The sequence below is a fragment of the Humulus lupulus genome, chromosome X, assembly GCF_963169125.1.
Source record: "Humulus lupulus chromosome X, drHumLupu1.1, whole genome shotgun sequence".
Taxonomy (NCBI): domain Eukaryota; kingdom Viridiplantae; phylum Streptophyta; class Magnoliopsida; order Rosales; family Cannabaceae; genus Humulus; species Humulus lupulus.
Genome location: NC_084802.1, coordinates 144,045,753 through 144,068,696, shown reverse-complemented (window position 1 = coordinate 144,068,696; position 22,944 = coordinate 144,045,753). Strand labels below are relative to the sequence as shown.

General features: G+C 42.9%; 1 protein-coding gene and 1 non-coding gene across 2 annotated transcripts; one reads left to right on the top strand and one right to left on the bottom strand.

Moving 5' to 3' along the window:
* Positions 1 to 11,509: 11,509 nt before the first annotated feature.
* On the bottom strand, positions 11,510 to 12,154 carry LOC133806337 (uncharacterized). Its single transcript, XM_062244452.1, has 2 exons — positions 12,019 to 12,154; positions 11,510 to 11,865 (listed from the first exon to the last, which is right to left on the bottom strand). The coding sequence occupies exons 1-2, from the start codon at positions 12,152 to 12,154 to the stop codon at positions 11,510 to 11,512; spliced, it is 492 nt and encodes a 163-aa protein (XP_062100436.1).
* An 8,320-nt stretch (positions 12,155 to 20,474) lies between these two features.
* Positions 20,475 to 20,581, top strand: LOC133807768 (small nucleolar RNA R71). Its single transcript, XR_009879662.1, has one exon. It is a non-coding gene; the product is annotated as a small nucleolar RNA R71 (small nucleolar RNA).
* The last annotated feature ends 2,363 nt before the right edge of the window (positions 20,582 to 22,944 follow it).

Genomic DNA, 22,944 nt, shown 5'->3' with positions numbered 1-22,944 from the left:
ACCCGTGGAGTACTTGCCAAAGCCCAGCATCGGAGGCGTAGATGTGCACATGATCAGCGTCCCAAAGAAATCATGGACCGAGCCAATCAAGAAGTACCTGGAGGAAGGAGTCTTGCCTGCGGATAAAAACGAATCTCGGAGGTTGGTGTACAAGGCCGCGAGGTACGCCTTGGTAGATGGGGTCCTTTACAAAAGAGGATTCTCCATGCCTCTCCTGCGGTGTGTAGAAGGAGAGGAGGCGTTGAAGGTGTTACAAGAGATCCCTGCGGCAACCACGAAAGTGGACCCTCCACGGCTAGGAAGGCCGTAAGACAAGGATACTATTGGCCTTCCATGGAGAAAGACGCGCAGGACTTTGCCACGAAATGTGACAAGTGCCAGAGGCACTCCAATTACCCTCGAAGACCCCCAAGCGAATTGACCAGCATGCTCAGCCCCTGGCCCTTCGCCATCTGGGGGATAGACCTAATCGGCGCTCTTCCTACAGGTAGAGGTGGAGCAAAGTACGCGGTGGTGGCAGTAGATTATTTCACCAAGTGGGTAGAAGCGGAACCCCTTGTGAAAATAACCGCTAAGCACATCATCTCTTTTGTCAACAAACTCATTGTGTGCCGGTATGGGTACCCTACAAAATTATTTCCGACAATGGTACCCAATTTGAAGGAGGAGCCTTCGACGAATATTGTAAGAAAAGAGGTATAAGGAGGAGCTTCTCTGCAGTGGTACACCCCCAGGCCAATGGGCAAGTGGAGGCCATCAACAGGGTCCTAAAGAAGAACCTAAAGACAAAGCTGGAGAAGATGAAAGGAGCCTGGGCAGATGAGCTACCAAATGTGCTGTGGGCTTACAGAACCACCCCACGCACGACGACTGGGGAGTCCCCATTCTCCTTGGCCTATGGATGCAAGGCTGTGCTCCCAGTCGAAATGCGAGTCATATCCCACAGGGTGCAGGCGTATGAAGACGAAGCCAACCACACAGCCCTGACCGAAAGCTTAGACCTCCTGGAGGAAAAGAGAGAAAAAGCCCAGATGAGGGTGGCCGTATACCAGCAACGCGCCGCAAGGTACTACAATTCGAGGGTGCGAGAGAGAACTTTCAGAGTCGGCGACCTGGTGTTGAGGAAGGTGCTCCCAAACACACGAGACCCAGGTGCAGGAGTGCTGGGGGCAAATTGGGAGGGACCCTACCAAGTCGCTCAGTGCATCCCCCCAAACACTTACAAGCTGGCGCGCATGGACGACACCATCGTACCCCGGGCATGGAACGCGGAACACCTGAGGAAGTACTACCAGTAAGACGCCCGTGCCCACGGATAAAAGCACAAGTGTAGCACGCTACCTTGATATGGTAGGAAGAAATCAAAGAGGTTACCTAGATAACCTCCTAAGTAGGCGTGAGCCATTTTATTTTGTTTTATGTGAAAATCATCTATGTACCGTTGCAACTACGTGTATGAAACCATTATGTTACGAATATAATGAATGAAACCACGTATTATAAGTAAAACTGTCAGCCTCTTCGTGTGTTATTTTTTCTTCAATACCAGGGCATCAGCCAAAGTGTCCGCCGAAATAAATTTCACCAAACACTTGGGGGGCAGGACAGGGGGCGATAACACAGCTAGCAAGGGAGGCCTAAAAAAGACCCTTTGATAAGGGATCTTGGAAAGGACCCCTCGCCCTCCTAAAAAAGAGGCTCCTAAAAAAGACCCTCTGATAAGGGATCTTGAAAAGGGCCCTCGATTAGGAGTAGCCTAAAAACGACCCCCTATGCATCAGGAGGACCCGAGAAGGACCGTAGCCCTAAAAAGGACCGTTCAATGGGAGTTCCTAGAAGGACCCCTTATATCGAGGCCCTAGACGAAGTTCCTAAACATAGAAAGTAGTAAAAAGACCTTGCAAGGCCTCCCCTGAGTTTACGAGGATTAGCTACCCTCGTGAACATCAAGGAGGCCAAAAGGCCTTACGAAAGAAAAATATATATATAGTGACAACACTAATAAGTCTGGAGCGGCCACCAAGCCGCCCAGCCAAAAAGGGTCCCAAAAGAGACCCTTGCCGAAATAGTACTATGCAAAAGGACGAGAGGGACGCCTCTCGCAAAGAAATAATAAGCGCGCGCAAGAAAAACCCAAAAGGATAGCTAAGACCCAAGGGGTCAAAATATCCTTACAAAAACCGCCAAGAGGCACCAAAAGAGGTCCCAGTGAACCCTCTCGCATGGGATCCAAAGGACCTCCAGCCTGACAAATAAAAGAAGGGAACCAACCAAACCGCGTCATACAGGCATAAAAGGGCCTCAAATGCAGTAGAACAAGAAATAAACAACAACATCACATGTATTCATACATAAAAAAGAAAGGAGTTCTCAAGACAATACAAGGGTTACTAACAGAAAAGTAGCACTAGTAATGACGTTACAAAATAAAAAAAAAACAAAAAAAGGAGCGAAACTAGTTCAAGGCCTCCTGTAGTGGGCACTCCACCAGGCCGCTCGGGCAACAGCTTGCTCGCCAAAAGAGGAGAAGTCGAAGTTGGGATCCTGCTTCCACACATTGTAAAGAGCCCGGTCTATAGACTTGCGCTCGATTACAGCCTTCTCCGCCTCCAAGGAAGCGACTTTCTCCTGAGCCGACTGTAGTTCAGTCCTAAGGGCCTCAACTTCAGTCCCCTGTCGAACAACCATCTCATGCGACCCGGATGCAGCGATCTTGGCCTCCTTGAGCTCGCGCTCCAAACACTTAGCCTTGCCCTTCAGCACCTTGATCTTAGCTTTCAGCTGCTCATTCTTCGAGTCCGACTTGGTGTACTTAGTCCGGGCTTTTGACAATTGGACCTTGGTTGCGCTAAGCTCATTTTCGAGCTCCTGGACCTGGACTATGAGGCCGTCCCTCTCAGTGGTAGATGCGGAAAGGATGCCAGTTGAGTCAGCATGTCGAAGAGACACGATATAGACCTGCACAAGAAAACCAATGGCATCAGCAATAAGTAACAAAAAGAAGAACACAGGTGCATCTATGCATAATACTAATCAACGCAAAGTGAAAAGCCTCACCCAGGCCGCAGCACGCCTTAGCATCTCCCCGAGGTCTGATTGAGTCACGTTCCCTAGGCCCCTCCAGTCGGAGACAGGGAGACTCTCAGCTATTGGAACGAAACGCTGCCCATAAACTGAGGCCATCCTGGTCACCCAAGCCTCTGCCCCCACGCTAGGAGCATCTGGTTGGACTGGGACAGACGACCCTCTCGCCGAGGCAGGAGGAGGCGCAGCAGAAGAGAAAAATTGAGACTCTGGTGCATCGGCAGGGAGCTCCGCGAGCCCGACGAAATCAGCAGCCGGTATGCCGAGATCATGATGAATTGGAGGGAAGGCATCGCCGCCACCGCGACCAGGAGAGGCGTAGCATCCTGCCGCGGTCTGCGGGCCTAGAGGGTGAAAGGCCGTGTCCTGGTCATGGGAGTCATGAGGAGGATGTCCCCTGGGGGACAGGGGGGCATCCTCCATCTCCACCTCAGCCTCATCTTCGTGCAGTGATGGCCCAGCCGGCGTAGCCACAACCTTCTTAGACCCGGTGATTGACCATAGGAACTTGGGGTTAGAGACCGGAGACAATTGGTGGCGATTGAGATTCGTCATGGTAAATAGGACTGCTGCTTTCTTCAGGGCGGGGTCTGCTGCAATGAGTCTGTTTATCGCCTCCGCCTCCGACCCGATGACCGAGGGATCAGCAAATTGCCCTGCAAGAACTGCACCAATATCAGTACAAGCGAGAGTGCAAAACGGTGAGTTCTAATAAGAAAAAGAAAAAGACCTGGATACTTACTAGGTTCAGCGCGAAAGCCTTCACGAACTGAAAGAGGCCCCTGTACCCAGAAAAACTCCTGTTTCCAGGACCCTGGGTTAGACACTGAGCCATCTATCAAGGGTAGCTCACTATTGGCCTTCTGCAAGTAATAGAAGCCCTTGGAATTGTGCACCCCAATAAGGTTGTACAAGGAATGCACCTCTTGCGCCGTCGGGGCGCGTTGCTCATTATTCTTGAACCAAAGAAAGAGGCAACTTAAAGTCAACCAACTGTTGGGCGACAGTTGGAGAGGGGCCAAATCAAAATAGTTGAGAACCGCCACAAAGAACGGGTGTAGAGGAACGGTGCCACCCGCCTTCATAATCTGCTCACTCAAAGCCACAAAGCCCTTCTCAGGGCGGTCGGCCCGGCAGGTCTCCTGAGGAACATGCAGGGCGTATTCTGGAGGAGTTCGGTAGCGCTTCACGATGGTCTTCAGTTTGTTCGAAGACATATGGGACACTAGGCTGGACGCCAGTAGGGGGGCGTCGTCTTCTTCCTGGACGGACACCTGTCTGCGTACCTTCGACATATCTGAAAAATCAAAAGAAACATGTGAGGAAGAGGCAGAGCACTTAACCCTCCATTTTCTCTTCGTAGCAAGGGTTTTCCATCGAGGGAGCGATGGCGGAAGCGCTAAGCCAGGATCAACGGAGACTAGGGGCTGAGGAGAGGAGTTGATAGCCCCGTGATCGTCATCAGGCGAAGGGGGAGTGGGAGGTTCTGGCGGAATGTGTCCCTCCATAAACTCTAACTCCCACCGCAATTAAAAAAGAGCCGTCCTAAGACGCACTATATGGTCGCTAAGGCCCGGGGGTGAAGGTCTCCGTCTCCCCTCGACACCGAGTCAATTTCGCTCTCTACCACCCAAATTTTATGCCTAAGATCAGCCATGCACTCGAGGTGGCGAATGCGGGCCTGCCTCAAAGACTCATAGTCCTGGTAAGGGCTGCCCTCAGGGGACTCAGGATCTGAAGACAGGTCGATAAACTCAGCCCTCGAGGGTATGTCGGACGGGCCCTCACTGGCCATGAAGCCGCGTCCCAACAGCAAAAAGGGGGTCACGTTTAAACAAGGGGAAGACTACAAAACACAAAGGAACAGGCTTAATACCCCTAGGTGCAAACGCCCTAAATGGACTACTACAAGGTACATGTATAAAAAGAAAGAGGAGGGGCGCGCGTGTGGTCAAAACAAGCTCGGGCTAACATACCCCATCCCAAGTGTTGTTGGTCTGAATCCGATAAAATAAGTAAATAAACAGGAGAAGAAAAGAAAATATACCTCAAGCAATTGAAAGAACGAAGTCGGAGTCCAAGGAAGGTTGGGAGGCGAAAAGCACCAAAGCGTTGAAAATGCGCGTCTGCAAGAGTTAATCAGAAAAGTGTGTTAGCCCAAAAATGTACACACCAAGAAATTAGCTAAAAAAAAAAAATAAAAAAAAATAAAAAAAAAATGAATGATGATGATGGAAAAATGGAAAAGTGATGAAATTGTAGAGAAAGTGTGGTTGTGGGGGGTTGAACCCTTTACCTCTTGGAAGGAGCAAGGGTCTAACTACCACTAAGCCAAGGAGGTAAGATGTAAAATATTAAGCCATGCATGACGGCCTATTTATAGGAGCCCAGATGAATAGTCTACAAGAGCACCTAAAGGCCCTCTCCTAGACTAGGGGGGGCAAGTGTTGATGCTCATAATCTCATCAAGAGAAAATATAAGGCCGTCTAAGGCGTCCCATGCGCGAGGCCATGAGGGGGTCGCGAGGCCGTCTAAGGCGCCCCATGCGCGAGGCCATGAGGGGGTCGCGAGGCCGTCTAAGGCGTCCCATGCGCGAGGCCATGGGGGGTCGCGAGGCCGTCTAAGGCGTCCCATGCGCGAGGCCATGAGGGGCCGCGAGGCCGTCTACGACGCCCCATGCGCGAGGCCAAGAGGGGGTCGCGAGGCCGTCTAAGGCGCCCCATGCGCGAGGCCATGAGGGGGTCGCGAGGCCGTCTAAGGCGTCCCATGCGCGAGGCCATGGGGGGTCGCGAGGCCGTCTACGGCGTCCCATGCGCGAGGCCATGAGGGGCCGCGAGGCCGTCTACGACGCCCCATGCGCGAGGCAAAGAGGGGGTCGCGAGGCCGTCTACGGCGCCCCATGCGCGAGGCCATGAGGGGGTCGCGAGGCCGTCTAAGGCGTCCCATGCGCGAGGCCATGAGGGGCCACGAGGCCGTCTACGGCGCCCCATGCGCGAGGCCAAGAGGGGGTCGCGAGGCCGTCTAAGGCGCTCCATGCGCGAGGCCATGAGGGGGTCGCGAGGCCGTCTAAGGCGTCCCATGCGCGAGGCCATGAGGGGCCGCGAGGCCGTCTACGGCGCCCCATGCGCGAGGCCAAGAGGGGGTCGCGAGGCCGTCTACGGCGTCCCATGCGTGAGGCCATGAGGGGGTCGCGAGGCCGTCTAAGGCGTCCCATGCGCGAGGCCATGAGGGGCCGCGAGGCCGTCTACGGCGCCCCATGTGCGAGGCCACGAGGGGGTCGCGAGGCCATCTACGGCGTCCCATGCGCAAGGCCAAGAGGGGCCGCGGGGCCGTCTACGGCGCCCCATGCGCGAGGCCGTGCAAGGTCCCGCGCGCGCACGCCCCGGGAGGTCCATCAGCCCATAATCTTCTCAGGAGGCCGACGCCCCATGACTTAACGTGTATGGGCCCAAGCCCCTACTCAACGCCACGGCCAATACGGACACCGAAGATCCCCTTTTTCACACTTCAAAGTCCCTATGCTTAGTGCGAGCCAAAGGAGACATGTTTGTACGACCAGGTACCAGGTACGGATGCCAGTACCAGTGAGGATCGTGGTCCGTACGTCTACGGCCATAGGTCAGAGCCGACACCACTACCTCCTGCGCCAACACGCCTGCTACCACGCCTCAGGAAGGGGTACAGACAAGTAGTGGAGACATCCTCCTGACACCTGCTCCTGTACGGGATGTACAGCCACAACCTCTGAAGCCACTTCCCTAGTACAGTACATTTGTACCTCTTGGTCCCCTGGACCACTATGTACCTAAGGCCGTTAGAGCCTACTATAAATTGAATTCCAAGGCCACCTGAAGGGGGGTTGGAAATTTTACTGTAAGAGAGACATTAGTGTGAATGAGATACTGAATTCTCCATTGTTGTTATTCCATTGTTCTTGAGTCATTGTTCAAGTTTTCATAGCTTTCGAAATAGCAATTTCAATTCGATAATTTTTCCAACTTAACTTCGTTGACGAGTTCTCACCGTCAACAGCAGCCATATTAGAAATCAAGCTCCTGGCTGCAGCATGAGTCTTATCAACAAGTGCACCCCCACTGCCTGCATCAATCATACTCCTGTCTAGTGATTGTAATCCTTCATAAAAGTACTGGATGAGGAGTTGTTCACTTCTCTAATGATTAGCACACAACCGCTTAAATCTCTCCCAATATTCATACAAAGACTCCCATGTATATTGTCTTATACGGAAGATCTCTTTCCTTATGCTTCCAACTTTAGATGCTGGAAAATATTGCTCCAGGAACATAGTTTTCATACCATTCCATGTTTCAACAGTACCAGGTGGAAGATAGTACAACCACTCTTTACCTCCATCCTTCAGCGAGAAAGGAAAAGCTCGCAGCTTAATTTGTTCTACAGTCACTGCAGCAAGTTTCATACTACCACAGACAATATGAAATTCCTTCAAATGTTTATTCGGGTCCTCACCGGGCAGCCCATGGAAAGAAGGAAATGAGTTGAAGAGGTCCGAATTCAACTCAAAGTTAACATCCAAAGGTGGATACTGGATGCAAAGCGGTTGTTGGTCAAGATCTGGCATTGCCAACTCTTTAAATGTCCTTTGCTGGGCCATTGTTCTATAGGATCGAACTGGATCGTCAGAATCAGATTCGTTATCAGACGGTATGCCGTATCAAATTTAATTATTGATTTTATTAATTCCTTATACTGACTATTTCAGTATAGTGATAAATAAGGGTCGAACCCACGGGGACTACTATTCAATTTATTATTCAAAAGATAAAAATTAACAAAGAAGGGGATTTTGCTTTTTTAACTCAAAATTAAATAACATAAACTAGAAAGCAAATAAAGATTGATATTACGATATTAAGAAACAGTTAAAGGTTAATCTTCACCCTCAACAATCATTCCTAATCACTAATAATAAATATTATGCCAATTTCTCAATTAAACTATTAACCCTGCAGATAACGCTGAAGTAGTCAATTATCCCAGTCTCCCTATTATAAGTAATCAAGGTGAAGCACTCAATAATTAACTCTTTTAACTAAGCAATAAATATATGAAGCATACAATCTATTTAACTTAGATAAAGCATTAAGTCCTATGGAGACAAGTTAATCTAGGCAATAAATTAATGAAGCATATAATTCATTTAACCTAGGTTGTATCTTTCATCACAATCAATAATTCTTTTGACATCACTATCAATTGCAATTTATCACATACAATTAGAATCCTAAACTATTAGATGAGTAGTAATTCTAAGATGACAATTGAATAATGTAAATCCTTAATTAGTTGGCCACCTAACAAGAAATAAAAAAATTCATAGCATTCAATTGGAAAAATAGAAACAATTTAATATTGAGTGAAATTAAAGATTACTCTTCATTATCAATAATCAAGAATTCATGTCTTGGGTTTTGAATTAACCCTTAACCTAAAAAGAACCTACTCCATAATAGTAATCATAATCACAAACATAATTATAATTAAAATTAAAGAGATTACGGGAAGAAAAGAAATTAGATTGATGAACAATAGTGTTGTAGTCTTGTCTCCAGCCCTTTCTGAGTCTGTTTCTCTCCTAAACCGTAATAAAAACCTCCTCTAAAATTAACCCTAATAATCTTTTATAGTCCCAATTCAATTCTAATTAAAAATTAATTAAAAATCTTAAAGCGACGTCGCAGGCCGCGGCCTAGAAGAAAATTTGTGCAGAAATTGGTCATGCAGGCAGCGGCTTGAAAAAACTGAGCATTGGCCTATCTGGGAAAAAAAATATCTAAAACACCAATTCCATTTAAAGTGCTACGACCTGAATTTTATAGGTCGCGACCTATCTTCAATTTATTCTTTTCTCATCCTTAGAAAGCTTGTACGCTGCCGCCACTTCAATATTCCAATCCCGAAAGCCTGGAATACTCTTAAAACTTCATTTTAACTACACTTGCTATCAAAATGTCAGATTTATCATCATAAAATACAATGTAGAAAATATGTTGTAGAGTCACGAAACGAAGTTGAAACTACTAAAAATGCTATCATAACACCATCTAAGCATGGAAAAACTTATAAAATATTAATATAAAAATGACCTTATCAATGACATGCTTTTCCAAAGACCAACCTATAAGGAGACATCCCAATTGGAGTTTTGAATGCCATCCTATAAGCCAAAAGTGCACCATCTAGTTTCTTGGACCAATTCTTCCTGGAGCTATCCATCGTCTTTTCAACAATAATTTTCACCTCCCTGTTTGAAATTTCAGCTTGACCATTCTTGGCCCATGAAGTCAATGCCCCAAACATCGAAGAGCTCAACCTCGAGGTCACATTAAGTGGCATTTCATTCCTCCTTATATGTTTCTAGTATGTTGGCAATAATCACGAGCTTTCATAAAAGAATTGGCATCTTTAAACAGGCTTGTCCAATAGAACCCGCTTTGCAATACCTTCGCTGCAATTCTTGATGCTCCAAAATTCCCCCCACATTGCAATGGGTGAGAATTGAGTGAATTTCATCCTCAGGCACACAACAAGGAATAACTTGATCTACACAATGCCTATAGAGAATAGGCTCCTCCCAATAGTAATGCTTCACCTCCGAGTAAAATTTCTTCAATTGTTGCCTTTGCTACCAAGAAATTCACATAGTCAGCATACCACGACACTGTAAAACTATCACCTACCTCAAATAACTGCTCATCGGGAAAGTGATCATTTATTTGAACTTCCTTGTCATTCTAGCTCTCCTCCACCTCATGTCTTGGCAAGTGATCTGCTACCAAATTCTTAGTACCTTTTTTATCCAGGATCTCCAGGTCAAACTCTTGCAACAGTAAAACCCATCTGATAAGATGGGGCTTTGCATCTTTCTTAGTCATCAAATATTTGATTGCAGAGTGGTAAGTGTAAACAATTACCTTGTTGCCAATCTGGTATGGTCTAAACTTGTCAAAGGCATAAATAATTGCTAGGAGCTCTTTCTCTATTGTAGCATAATTCAATTGTGCATCATTAAGATTCCTACTAGCATAATAAATAGACAGAAATACCTTATCAATCCGTTGGCCCAAAACTGTTCCCACCACATAATCACTTGCGTCACACATCAGTTCTAATGGAAGATCCCAGTTTGGAGAAACAACTATCGGTGCTGAGGTTAACTTCTCCTTAAGTACCTTAAAAGAATTATGCACTCTTTGTTAAAGTCAAAGGCAACACCGTTCGTCAACAAAGTGGAAAGGGGCTTCGAGATCTTCAAAAAATCCTTTATGAACCGTCTGTTCAACCCAACATGCCAAAGGAAACTTCGAACCCCTTTGACTGACACAGGTGATGGTAGATTTTCAATGATGGAGATTTTAGCTCGATCCACCTCAATGCCTTTACTAAAAACCTTATGATGAAGAACAATACCCTCTTGCACCATAAAATGGAATTTCTCCCAGTTCATAACTAAATTGGCTTCTTCACACCACTCTAACACTTCTTCAAGATGCTTCAAACACTCATCAAAGGATGACCCAAAAACTGAAAAGTCATCAATGAAGATCTCAATATTTCTCTCAACCATGTTAAAGAAAATGGCGATCATACATCGTTGAAAGGGAGCAGGAGCGTTGCAGAGCCCAAATGGCATTCTTCGAAAGGAAAAAGTACCATAAGGACAAGTGAAGGTGGTCTTCTATTGGTCTTCTGGTGCAATGGCGATCTTATGGTACCCAAAATAACAATCCAAAAAGCAGTAGTAGCTATGGCCCGCTAGTTTGTCAAGCATTTGATCCAGGAAAGGCAAGGGACAATGGTCTTTCCTTGTTCCTTTATTCAATTTGCGGCAATCAATGAAAATCCTCCATCTTGTCACTATTCATGGTGGAATCAACTCATTCTTTTCATTCTTTACCACAGTCATCTCGTCTTTCTTGGGCACTACTTGCACTGGGCTCACCCATGCACTATCAGAAATTGGGTAGATTACCCTAACATCTAACCAATTAAGAATCTGCTCAAGTACTACTTATTTCATAGTTGGGATGAGTGTTAGCTGAGCTTTTATTGATGGCTGACTATCCTCTTCGATCAAGATTCTATGCATCACTGTTGAAGGGCTTATCCCTCTAGTATCTGCCAATGTCCAACCAATGGTTAAATTATGAGCTCGTAAAACCCTCATTAACTTGTCCATCTCTATTTTAGAAAGTGCAATGGATACAATTACAGGTAAAGTCTCTTTCTCACCCAAATAAGCATAACATAAATGATCTGGTAGAGACTTCAATACCAACTCTGGTGGCTACTCAATGGATGCCAATGTTCTTTCTCTCCCTTGATCCAACTCTTCGAACTACTTTTTGTATGGTTGGTAAGAGTTTATCCACCTCACATATTCCCTCATCTTGACATCATCATTATCTTCCTCACCACCTGCCAAAACGGCTCTAAGGCATCATTGTTCCACCTTCTTCTCGAAACTACATTATCAATCACATCAATGCAATAACAACTGTCACTCGCTCTCAGATAAGACATTGTCTTGAATACATTAAAAACCACCTCATCCCCTTGAACTCTCAATCTCAACTCACCCTTTCTCACATCAATTAAAGCCTGCCTGGTAGCTAAGAATGGTCTCCCAACATTAGAATGCTTTTCCATATATAGTACATTGAAATTTACTGGGAAAATAAACTTGTCTACGTTGACTATCACATCTTCAATAATACCCCTTGGATGCTTGATTGATTGATCTGCGAGTTTAAGAGTAACAGTAGTAGGCTTTGCTTCACTAAGACCGAGCCTCTAGAACATAGATAAGGCCATCAAATTAATACTTTCCCCCAAATCACACAAAGCACGCTTGCATTCAAAACTCCCGATAGTGCATGGAATAGTGAAGCTACCTGGATCTCTCAATTTTTGAGGAAGCTTCCTATGTAGAATAGCACCACACTCCTCCGTCAAAGCCACAGTCTCGTAATCCTCTATTTTTCTCTTTTTGGACAGAATCTCCTTCATGAACTTTACATAGCTGGGCATCTGTTCTAAAGCTTTAATGAAGGGGATGTTTGATGAGGACACCAAGACTAAAGATCCAAGTCAAGTTCCATTTGGTCCGGTGACGAGGGCACGAGCCAAGAGATTCAAAGAAGAACTTAACAGCCTAGTTCACAGAGTCCTAAAACAAGAGGAGACCGTGGTCAACACTGAAGGAGAACAAGGACTAATCCTACTCATCAAAGTAGACTTAGTTTAGGAGCTTGATGAGTCTTATTGTATTTTGTCATCTTGTATTTTTTATTTAGTCTTTGTTTATTTTATGAAAAAGTCAAACACTTGACTTGTGTGAGTCCAAGAGTCTTTTTTTATAATTTTCGGTTTTCATTAGGAAGACAAAGGGCTTGTCTTTAATTTTTAGTTTTCTTTAGGAAGACAAAGAGGCTTGTCTTGATGTAATTTTCGGCTATATTAGGCCTTGTAAACGTTTGGGAAAGGCAGATTATGATGAAATGAAATTTGTGAGTTTTTTCTTCTTGAGTTCTTGAAGAAACTATTAGAACTTATCAAGGGGTTCCTTCTGGCATTCAACCTGACTTATCAAACAGATTCCCATCCCCGTTTGTGGCGTCTTCCTCATACCAAGGTTCGTGCTTGGCTAAGCATTGGGTCGCGGTTCTTCATTCCAATTTCGTGTGTTGTTGGTGGCTGCCATATTTGGTGTCGGGTTTCACCACAATCGTTGGTGTGGTTCGTATCAGTTCGTATCAGAGATTAGGATCATCCAGTTTGGCCTATCCTTTCCTTTGTGTTTTTCTATTCAATTCGTGTTCTTATATTAGGGTTTCTGAAATAAAAAAAAAATCATCATCTAGTCGTGTTTTGAGTTCTTTGTCCTTGTTTTTTTCTTGTGAAATCCGAAGCTACTATAGTTAATTTCCTTATTTCATTTGTTTCCTTGTTTTTCTTTTTTTTCGTTTCATTGTTCAAATCGTGCAATTGAATTAGGGTTTCTGAAATTTCCCCTAATTTGTTTTCTTTTTGTTTCTGAATTCATGAATTAGGGTTCTTATTGTAAAAACCGAATTGTTTCCTTGTTCAATCATTTCCTTATTTCCAAAGTTTCCATTATTTCTTTGTGAAATCCCTTGAAATCCGAAACTAGTCTACACAAAGTTTCAATTCCTTTGTTATCCCTTGTTTCAATTGATTTTTTTTGTGAAATCTGAAAGTACTCTAGAGCCACAAATTGGTATTGTTAATTCCCTTGTTTCAATCGTGTCCCTGGTTTCAATTGTTGCTTTATTTGTGGTGAAATCTGAGATTGTTTTGGTGCCACGGATTGATTGGTTCTCTATTATTGGTTTTGGGGAATATTGGTTCTCTATTATTGGGCGTGTACCACAGATTGTTTTGGGGAGTATTGTTATTGTTATTGGTTTTCACAGATGGGTTTTCATGTTATTGGGAGTGTTGTTGAATCATAGATTGGTTTGTTCTTGAATCTGTTTTAGTAACACAGATTGCTTGGTTTTCGGGTTGGCTCTTTGGTATTCATTTTTTTTTTCTTTGCAGGAATTGAGTATCTGGTTTATCAAATTTGAGAGATAAAAAAAAAGAAAGGAAGAAAGGAAAAGAAAAATCAAGAGGATCCGAACCAAAAAAAAAAAAAAAAAAGAGTCTGGAAACCTCTCTTAAAATTTTTTGTTCTAATCTTGTTCCTTATGGTCTAGAGGCCTTTTGGCCAAAACCCCACACAAGTGATCCAAAAATCATCATTTTTCGTCATTTTTCATCAGTTTTTCTATGTTTGTTTGGTTTGTTCTGGTTTGATTTGCTACTTGAATCCTCCATGATATTGTGTGATTAGTTTTGAAAGAACTTAAAGAAGAATATGAGTGGAAAAAAGGTAGAGGTGTGAGCCTATTTAAGGGTAAAAGCCATTGAAATTGAGTGAAACACGAGGGGATTTGAGTGAAAATATTGTTCGAGCGAAACACGTGAGGGAGTGTGGTGAGGTCTTTTCTCCATATTATTCTAACCTTATTTTGCAGATTTCCATCATGGCACAAAATCCAGAGAAAAATGCAAGCAATGATATTCCACCACTAGAAGTTCCGAATCTACAAATGCAAGCACTAATTGGGGAGATGCGAAGGATGATGAGGGCGGAGTGTGAGCAAATACATGAGAGGTTGGATAGGGTAGAAGAGGGAACGCAAGGGAGGGCTCGGAGGAATAGGGTGTACCAAAGGGAGGATGAGAATGAAGGGGATTTGGAAGGGGTAGTTTCTGATGAAGAGTTTGATAGGATGTCGGCGGGTCACCATAGGAGGTATGGTCGGGATAGAGAAGCTAGGAACCAGGTAGATAATTATTTAGGAAATATCAAGATGAGAATTCCAGCATTTCAGGGGAAGAGTGATCCTGAAGCATACCTTGAGTGGGAGAAGAAGATGGAGTTAGTTTTCGATTGTCACAACTACTCTGACATGAAGAAGGTAAAACTAGCTGCCATTGAATTTACTGATTATGCTATTGTTTGGTGGGATCAGTTGTGCATCAACAGGAGGTGAAATGGAGATCGTGCCATTGACACTTGGGAGGCTATGAAGAGGGTGATGAGGCGACGATTTGTACCATCTCATTATTATCGAGATCTATACCTTAAGTTGCAAGGTCTTCGTCAAGGTTACAAGAGTGTTGATGAGTATTACAAGGAGATGGAGATGGCTATGATTAGAGCCAATGTGGAAGAGGATCGGGAGGCAACAATGGCAAGGTTTTTGAATGGGTTGAACCGAGAGATTGCTAATCCAATTGAGCTACACCATTATGTGGAATTGGAAGATTTGGTGCATATGGTAATCAAAGTTGAGAGGCAGCTCAAGAAGGGTAGTACAAGTTCAAAGCCAAGACCGAGCCCACACAATCCAAGTACAACACCTTGGAGGTCGAACTATCCAAAGAAAGAAGACCAACCTACTTCATCCTTTACACCAAAAGCATCCACGACCCCTCAAGGTAAAACAGCCCCTACTTCGTCTCGTTCTAGTGAGATAAAATGTTTTGAATGTCAGGGACGAGGACACATAGCTAGCCAATGTCCAAACAAGCGAGTTATGGTAATTCGGGATAATGGGGAGATAGATTCCAAAGAGGAAGATGATCTTGATGACATGCCACCATTGGAGGACGCTTCTATGGGTGGTGAGGAGTTTGGGGTAGAATCTGGTGAAATGCTTGCACTAGTCACAAGACGAGCCTTAAACTAGCAAGCAAAAGAAGAGGAAGAAGAGGTGCAGCGAGAGAACATCTTTCACACTCGTTGTCATGTGAAAGACAAGGTATGCAGTGTTATTATTGATGGTGGTAGTTGCACTAACGTTGCTAGTTCTTCCATGGTTGAAAAGCTGGGGCTCCCAACGCTTAAACATCCTTGTCCATGCAAGTTGCAGTGGTTGAATGATAGTGGTGAAGTGAGGGTTACAAAACAGGTGCTGGTATCATTTCGAATTGGCAAGTATAAGGATGAGGTATTGTACGATGTGGTTCCCATGCAAGCTGGACACCTCCTTCTAGGAAGGCCTTGGCAATTTGATCGGCGAGTGCAGCATGATGGCTTCAGCAACAAGTACTCGTTCACGTTTCGTTAACGAACAATCACTCTAGCTCCATTGACGCCAAAGCAAGTGTATGAAGACCAAATGAGGTTGCAAAAATTGAGTGATAAAAAAAAATTGAGTGAGCAAAAGAAGGAGAGTGAAAAGATGAATGAGAGTGAGAAAAAATAGAGACAAAGAGAGAAAATGGTCGAATCAAGTGAGAGAGAAAAGAAAGAGAAGAGTTCGATCAATGAGGGAAAATTAGAGAGAAAACAAAATAATTTTTATGCAAAAAAAAGTGAGGTTAAGCGAGCATTGCTTACAAAAAAGCCAATGATTTTACTCATGTACAAGGAGGCTCTTTTGAACACTAACCAACTTGATTCTTTGCTGCCTAGTGTTGTTGTTTCTATTTTGCAGGAATTCGAGGATGTGTTTCTTGAGGAGGTACCACATGGTTTACCACCTATTCGAGGGATAGAACATCAAATTGATTTTGTTCCAGGTGCTTCAATCCCAAATCGACCAGCATATAGAAGTAATCCTGACAAAACTAAGGAACTACAAAGGCAAGTTGAAGAATTGATGGAGAAAGGGCATGTGAGAGAAAGCATGAGCCCCTGTGCTGTTCCAGTGATTCTCGTTCCTAAGAAGGATGGAACATGGAGGATGTGTGTTGACTGTCGAGCCATCAACAACATAACGGTAAAATATCGACATCCCATCCCTCGTTTAGATGATATGTTAGATGAGTTGCATGGTTCTTGTGTGTTTTCCAAGATTGATCTTAAGAGTGGGTATCATCAAATACGAATGAAAGAAGGAGATGAGTGGAAAACTGCATTTAAAACTAAACATGGATTGTATGAGTGGTTAGTCATGCCTTTTGGATTAACTAATGCACCTAGCACTTTCATGCAATTAATGAATCATGTATTGCGTGCTTTCATTGGAAAATTTGTTGTTGTGTATTTTGATGATATTCTTATTTATAGCAAGAGCTTGCATGATCATGCCTCACATTTGCAGTCTGTTTTTGATGTGCTTAGGAAAGAGAAATTATATGCTAACCTCAAGAAATGTACTTTTTGCACCGATAAGCTTGTTTTCCTAGGTTTTGTCGTGAGTGCTACAGGTATTGAGGTTGATGAGGAGAAGATCAAAGCCATCCACTAATGGCCAACCCCCACCAGTGTAAGTAATGTTAGAAGTTTTCATGGACTTGCTAGCTTTTACAGGAGGTTTGTGAAGGATTTTAGCACCATCGCCGCACCACTTACAGAAGTTATCAAAAAGAATGTAACATTTAAATGGGGTGAAGCACAAGAGGAGGCATTTCAGCTACTTAAATACAAGCTTACTCATGCTCCTTTACTTGCTTTGCCTAACTTTTCTAACACGTTTGAAGTTGAATGTGATGCTTCTGGTATAGGTATTGGCGCTGTTCTTATGCAGGATGGGAGACCGCTTGCATACTTTAGCGAAAAGCTAAGTGGGGCTGCCCTTAATTACCCCACCTATGACAAAGAGTTGTATGCACTAGTGCGAGCTTTAGAAACATGGCAGCACTATTTGTGGCTGAAAGAGTTTGTGATTCGCACAGATCATGAATCCTTGAAACATTTGAAAGGCCAACACAAGCTCAACAAGAGACATGCACGATGGGTTGAGTTCATTGAGACATTTCCTTATGTCATTCGGTATAAGCAAGGTAAGGAGAATGTGGTTGCTGATGCCCTTTCTCGCAGGTATGCCTTAATCTCTACTCTTGATGCTAAGTTATTTGGTTTTGAACACATTAAGGAGCTTTATCCTGTTGACCATGACTTTGGGGAGATTTATGGTGTTTGTGAAAAATCTGCTGAGGGAAAATTTTATAGGCATGAGGGTTTCTTGTTTAGGGAGCATAGGTTGTGTGTACCTAATTGTTCTTTAAGAGACTTGTTAGTTCGGGAATCCCACGGGGGAGGGTTGATGGGACATTTTGGAGTTGCTAAGACCCTAGTTATGTTACAAGAGCACTTCTTTTGGCCCCACATGAAACGAGATGTTGAGCGAATTTGTGGTAGGTGTGTCACTTGTAGGCAAGCTAAATCGAGAGTTCAACCAAATGGCCTTTACACACCCCTACCTATTCCTAGTTCACCATGGGTTGATATTTCGATGGATTTTGTGTTGGGTTTACCTAGAAGTAAGCGTGGGAGGGATTCAATCTTTGTGGTGGTAGACCGATTTTCTAAGATGGCTCATTTTATCCCTTGTCATAAAACTGATGATGCTTCTAACGTTGCAAACTTGTTCTTTAGGGAGATTGTGAGATCACATGGTATGCCTAGGACAATTGTATCAGATAGGGATGCTAAATTCTTAAGCTACTTTTGGAAAACATTGTGGGGTAAACTTGGGACAAAACTATTGTTTTCTACTACTTGTCATCCTCAAACCGATGGTCAAACAGAAGTAGTTAATAGGACTCTATCCACCTTGTTGAGGGCTATCATAAGTAAAAATATTAAGACTTGGGAAGATTGTTTACCACATGTTGAGTTTGCTTATAATGGTTCCATGCATTCTGCTACTCAATTTTCACCATTTGAAATTGTTTATGGTTTTAATCCTCTAACTCCTTTGGATTTATCACCTTTACCTGTTTCTGAGCATTTGAATTTAGATGGAAAGAAGAAGGCATAATTTGTGAAGCAAATCCATGAGAGGGCACGACTCAACATAGAGAGAAGGACTGAACAGTACATTAAGCAAGCTAACAAGGGTCGTCATAAGCAGGTTTTTGAGCCCGGTCATTGGGTATGGTTACACATGAGGAAAGAACGATTCCCAGCACAAAGACGTTCCAAATTGCTACCTCGAGGAGATGGTCCATTTCAAGTACTTGAAAGGATCAATGACAATGCCTACCGACTCGATTTACCTGGTGAGTATACTGTTAGTGGTATTTTTAATGTTTCTGATTTGAGTCCTTTTGATGCAGGTGACGATTTGAGGTCAAATCCTTTTAAAGAGGGGGGAATGATGAGGAAACCAAGACTAAAGATCCAAGTCAAGTTCCAGTTGGTCCGGTGACGAGGGCACGAGCCAAGAGATTCAAAGAAGAACTTAACAGCCTAGTTCACAGAGTCCTAAAACAAGAGGAGACCATGGTCAACACTGAAGGAGAACAAAGACTAATCCTACTCATCAAAGTAGACTTAGTTTAGGAGCTTGATGAGTCTTATTGTATTTTGTCATCTTGTATTTTTTATTTAGTCTTTGTTTATTTTATGAAAAAGTCAAACACTTGACTTGTGTGAGTCCAAGAGTCTTTTTTTGTAATTTTCGGTTTTTATTAGGAAGACAAAGAGCTTGTCTTTAAATTTCGGTTTTCTTTAGGAAGACAAAGAGGCTTGTCTTGATGTAATTTTCGGCTATATTAGGCCTTGTAAACGTTTGGGAAAGGCAGATTATGATGAAATGAAATTTGTGAGTTTTTTCTTCTTGAGTTCTTGAAGAAACTATTAGAACTTATCAAGGGGTTCCTTGTGGCATTCAACCTGACTTATCAAACGGATTCCCATCCCCATTTATTGCGTCTTCCTTATACCAAGGTTCGTGCTTGGCTAAGCATTGAGTCGCGGTTCTTCATTCCAATTTCGTGTGTTCTTGGTGGCTGCCATATTTGGTGTCGGGTTTCACGACAATCGTTGGTGTGGTTCGTATCAATGTTATTGTTTAACTTTTTGAAAACCTCTAAGAACGTAAAAAACTGTTTACCAAGAGTGTTTTTCCTAAGTGATTAAGGATATGGGATTCTAATTGAGGAATCAACAATAAAACCTGGAGGTGCCTTTTCTGTAATAGGATGGTCTTCAGTAACCTTCTCTCTCTAAGAACCAGATGTCTCACACAACTCTTTGATCTTCTTAATAGATTATTTAGGCACATATTATTCAACTTGCTTATCATTTCTCAAAGTGATGGCCCGACATTGTTCCTTGGGATTCACCACAGTATTGCTAGGAAAGTTCCCCTAAGGTCTATTATTCAACATATTCTCCAACTGCCCCACATGTGTCTTAGGATTTCGAATGGATGATCTTGTCTCAGTCATATACTGTGTTTAAGTATTGGTGAGATTCAACAGAGTTGCTTGCAATTCATTGGGCTTTTCTTGTTGAACTTATGGCCTAGGCTGTTGTGAGGAGGAAGCTTGATTCAAGGGCTTTTGTGGCATATTCTACTGCTATTGGCCATGAAATTGTGGCTGTTGGCCTTGATTGTTTTTCCATGAGAAATTTAGGTGATTTCTCCAACCAGGATTGGAAGTGTTAGAGAATGGGTTGTTGAAAGGCCTCTGAAAATTTCCCACTACTTGAACCTAAGCTTAGTCCATAGGAATATTATTATTAGGATCACCTGAAGGACATTGATCAAAAGAGTGTGGACCCCCACAATTTTTTGAACCTACTGGCATCTGAATGGCATTAGCAGACATAATATTATGTTGCAACTATTTTGTCAAGGAAGCAACCTGAGCAGTCAAGGTAGTGATGGCATCAAGTTCATGAACTCCGGCAACCTTTCTAACACCGGTTGACCTCTCATCAGACCATTGGTGGCTGATGGTGGCCATGTCTTCTAACAATTCATATGCTTCATTGGCACTCTTACTCATGAATGCCCCACCTACTGCAGCATCAGTTATGATATGAGTAGTACCACACAACCCATTATAAAAAATGTGGACGAACATCCACTTCTCAATACCATGATGGGGACAATTTCTCAACAACTCCTTAAAACATTCCCATGCATCATACAAAGACTCCCCCTCCATCTGATAGAAATTATTCATCTATCCCCTCCCTTTGCTGCATTCGATGGAGAAAGAACTTGGCCAGGAATTTTTGAGCTAAATCCTGACAAGTATTTATAGAATTGGATTGAAGGGAGTTCAGCCAACTTTTAGCTCTATCCCACAGCGAAAATGGGAATAGCCTCAACCTAATTGCATCGTCGCTCACCCCATTATACTTGAATGTTCCACATAGCTCTAGAAAGTTAGCTAATGTTGCACAGTCGATGGTCTTATACATGTTTGTACTCTCGTAACAGTTTGGAGTACATAATCTCGTAATTTTCTCACAATGGAATTTTGAGCTTGTCCTTGCTCCACTTCTGGCACCCCTCCATTCAACCCATCATTGTTTTGAGGATTTGCCATAACCACAGTTGGATCAGTAGCTCTCTTGTTTCGACGATTCTGCATGCACGCTTTCTCAATCTCAGGATTAAGAGGAACACGACTATCTACTACTCTTCTGCAATGCATGTAACAAGACTACCTGAAAAAAAAATGGTCAAGAATGCATGCAAAACAAGTTAGAAACAGTTCAAAGAAAAACCAAATTAGAAATAAAATTAATTACTTTGATATTGATAATTTCAAGTCCCCGGCAACAGCGCCAAAAACTTATGCAAAAATTAAAGTTATGCAAGTGCACACAGTCGCAATTTGTAATAATTTCTTGGTAAGACCAAGTATTGTCCCACAAGGACTGAATTATCAATTACCAGATAATTAATTCTTAGTTTCTATTTGGTTAACGAAAATTGGTTTTATATCTTGATAATTAAAATCAATAAATCTACTAAAAATAATGCAAGATTGTAAGAACATAAACAAGAATACAATCCCAAGGATTTAAACAATTAAGGGTTTTAATTTCATCTACAAACTCTCCTATCAATCACTAACACAATATTAAAAACTCTTCTTCTTATTAAGCTAACAAATTGTCAAGGTATTTTATAATTGGATTAGGGATTATAAAACTCAACCTAATTGTGAACTTTCTATATTTCTATGATAAATTCAACGATTAGGAGGAAATGAATTCACAACCTAGATGCTACACAAATAACCTAGATACTTTCAGTATAGATTAAATCTATGTTGTTTCAATCAAAGCTTGTTTAAATTTCACTTTTCATAATTTCAATTCAAGCACAAATAGATAATGAAATAAGATGGCCAATCACATTTCATGCATTAAAATAGATTGAGACGGGATTCATAAACGAAGAAGAAAAATATTAATATTGCATTAGATCATCAAAGGAGTTCAAGAGAATCAATTAAAAACCCTAATAAAGATTTAGTTCAACATTGTCATTCTAAACATAAAAAACAATTAAAAATAACATAGAATTAAAAGGGAATATAAAAAGAACTGTAGAGAACGAATGGAGATGCTCCACGGTGTATTCCTTGCTTCAGAGTTCGTCCTCCTCCTCTTCTTTTCTCTCCTTTCGAAATTAGGATCAAAACCTAAATTTTTCCTTCAAAAGCAAGGCGGGCCATGGCCCAACACCTTTAGTGCCATGGCTCGTGTAAATTTTTTGGGCAGACGCACTCATCGGCGCCTCGACCCTTTGTTCCTGCGACGCGGCCCGTGTAAAACCTCGAAAAACAGGCTTTTTGCCTTGGACCTAGCCCTTGCTCAGCATTGTAGCGCCACGGATCTTAACAACTTGTTTAATTTTTTTGCTTTTGGTCTTGAAAATTCACTGAAGCCATAAAATTGCTTGATGATTCATCTTTTCATGGAATCAACACCAAAAGGCCAATTTTCATCATTTTTCTGCCAATTTGCTCCAAATGTTATTTTCCAATATTTATAGCTAAAACATGAAAACAAACAAAATCAAGCATAATACAGCACTAAACAATAGAGAAACTAAATAAAAACTACCCAAAACACAACACAAAACTAGACTCAACAGGGGTTCAACTTCATGTTTTATTTTGTCCGCACGCCGAAACATTCCTCCATATCGGATACATGGTTATTGGCAATCTTTGACTGTACCAGCATATAATCGACATGCACCTCCATGTTTTTCCCAATCTGGTTAACGAACATCTTGTTGACTAGGCTTTGGTAAGTTGCACCAGCAATCTTCAGCCCGAATGGCATAAACTTTGTGACAATATACGTTTTTCTTGGTCATGAAGCTGGTGTTCTCTTGGTCCGCAAGGTTCATCATAATATATTTATATCCAGAATACGCATCCATGATGGAAATGAGGTCTTGACCAGCCTTAGTTACTGCTAGTCGATCAATTCTAGGTATTGGGAACAATCCTTAGGACAAGCTTTATTAAGGCCAGAGAAATTGTTACAGGTTCTCCACTTTCCATTAGGCTTTGGGACCAAAATGGGGTTAGCT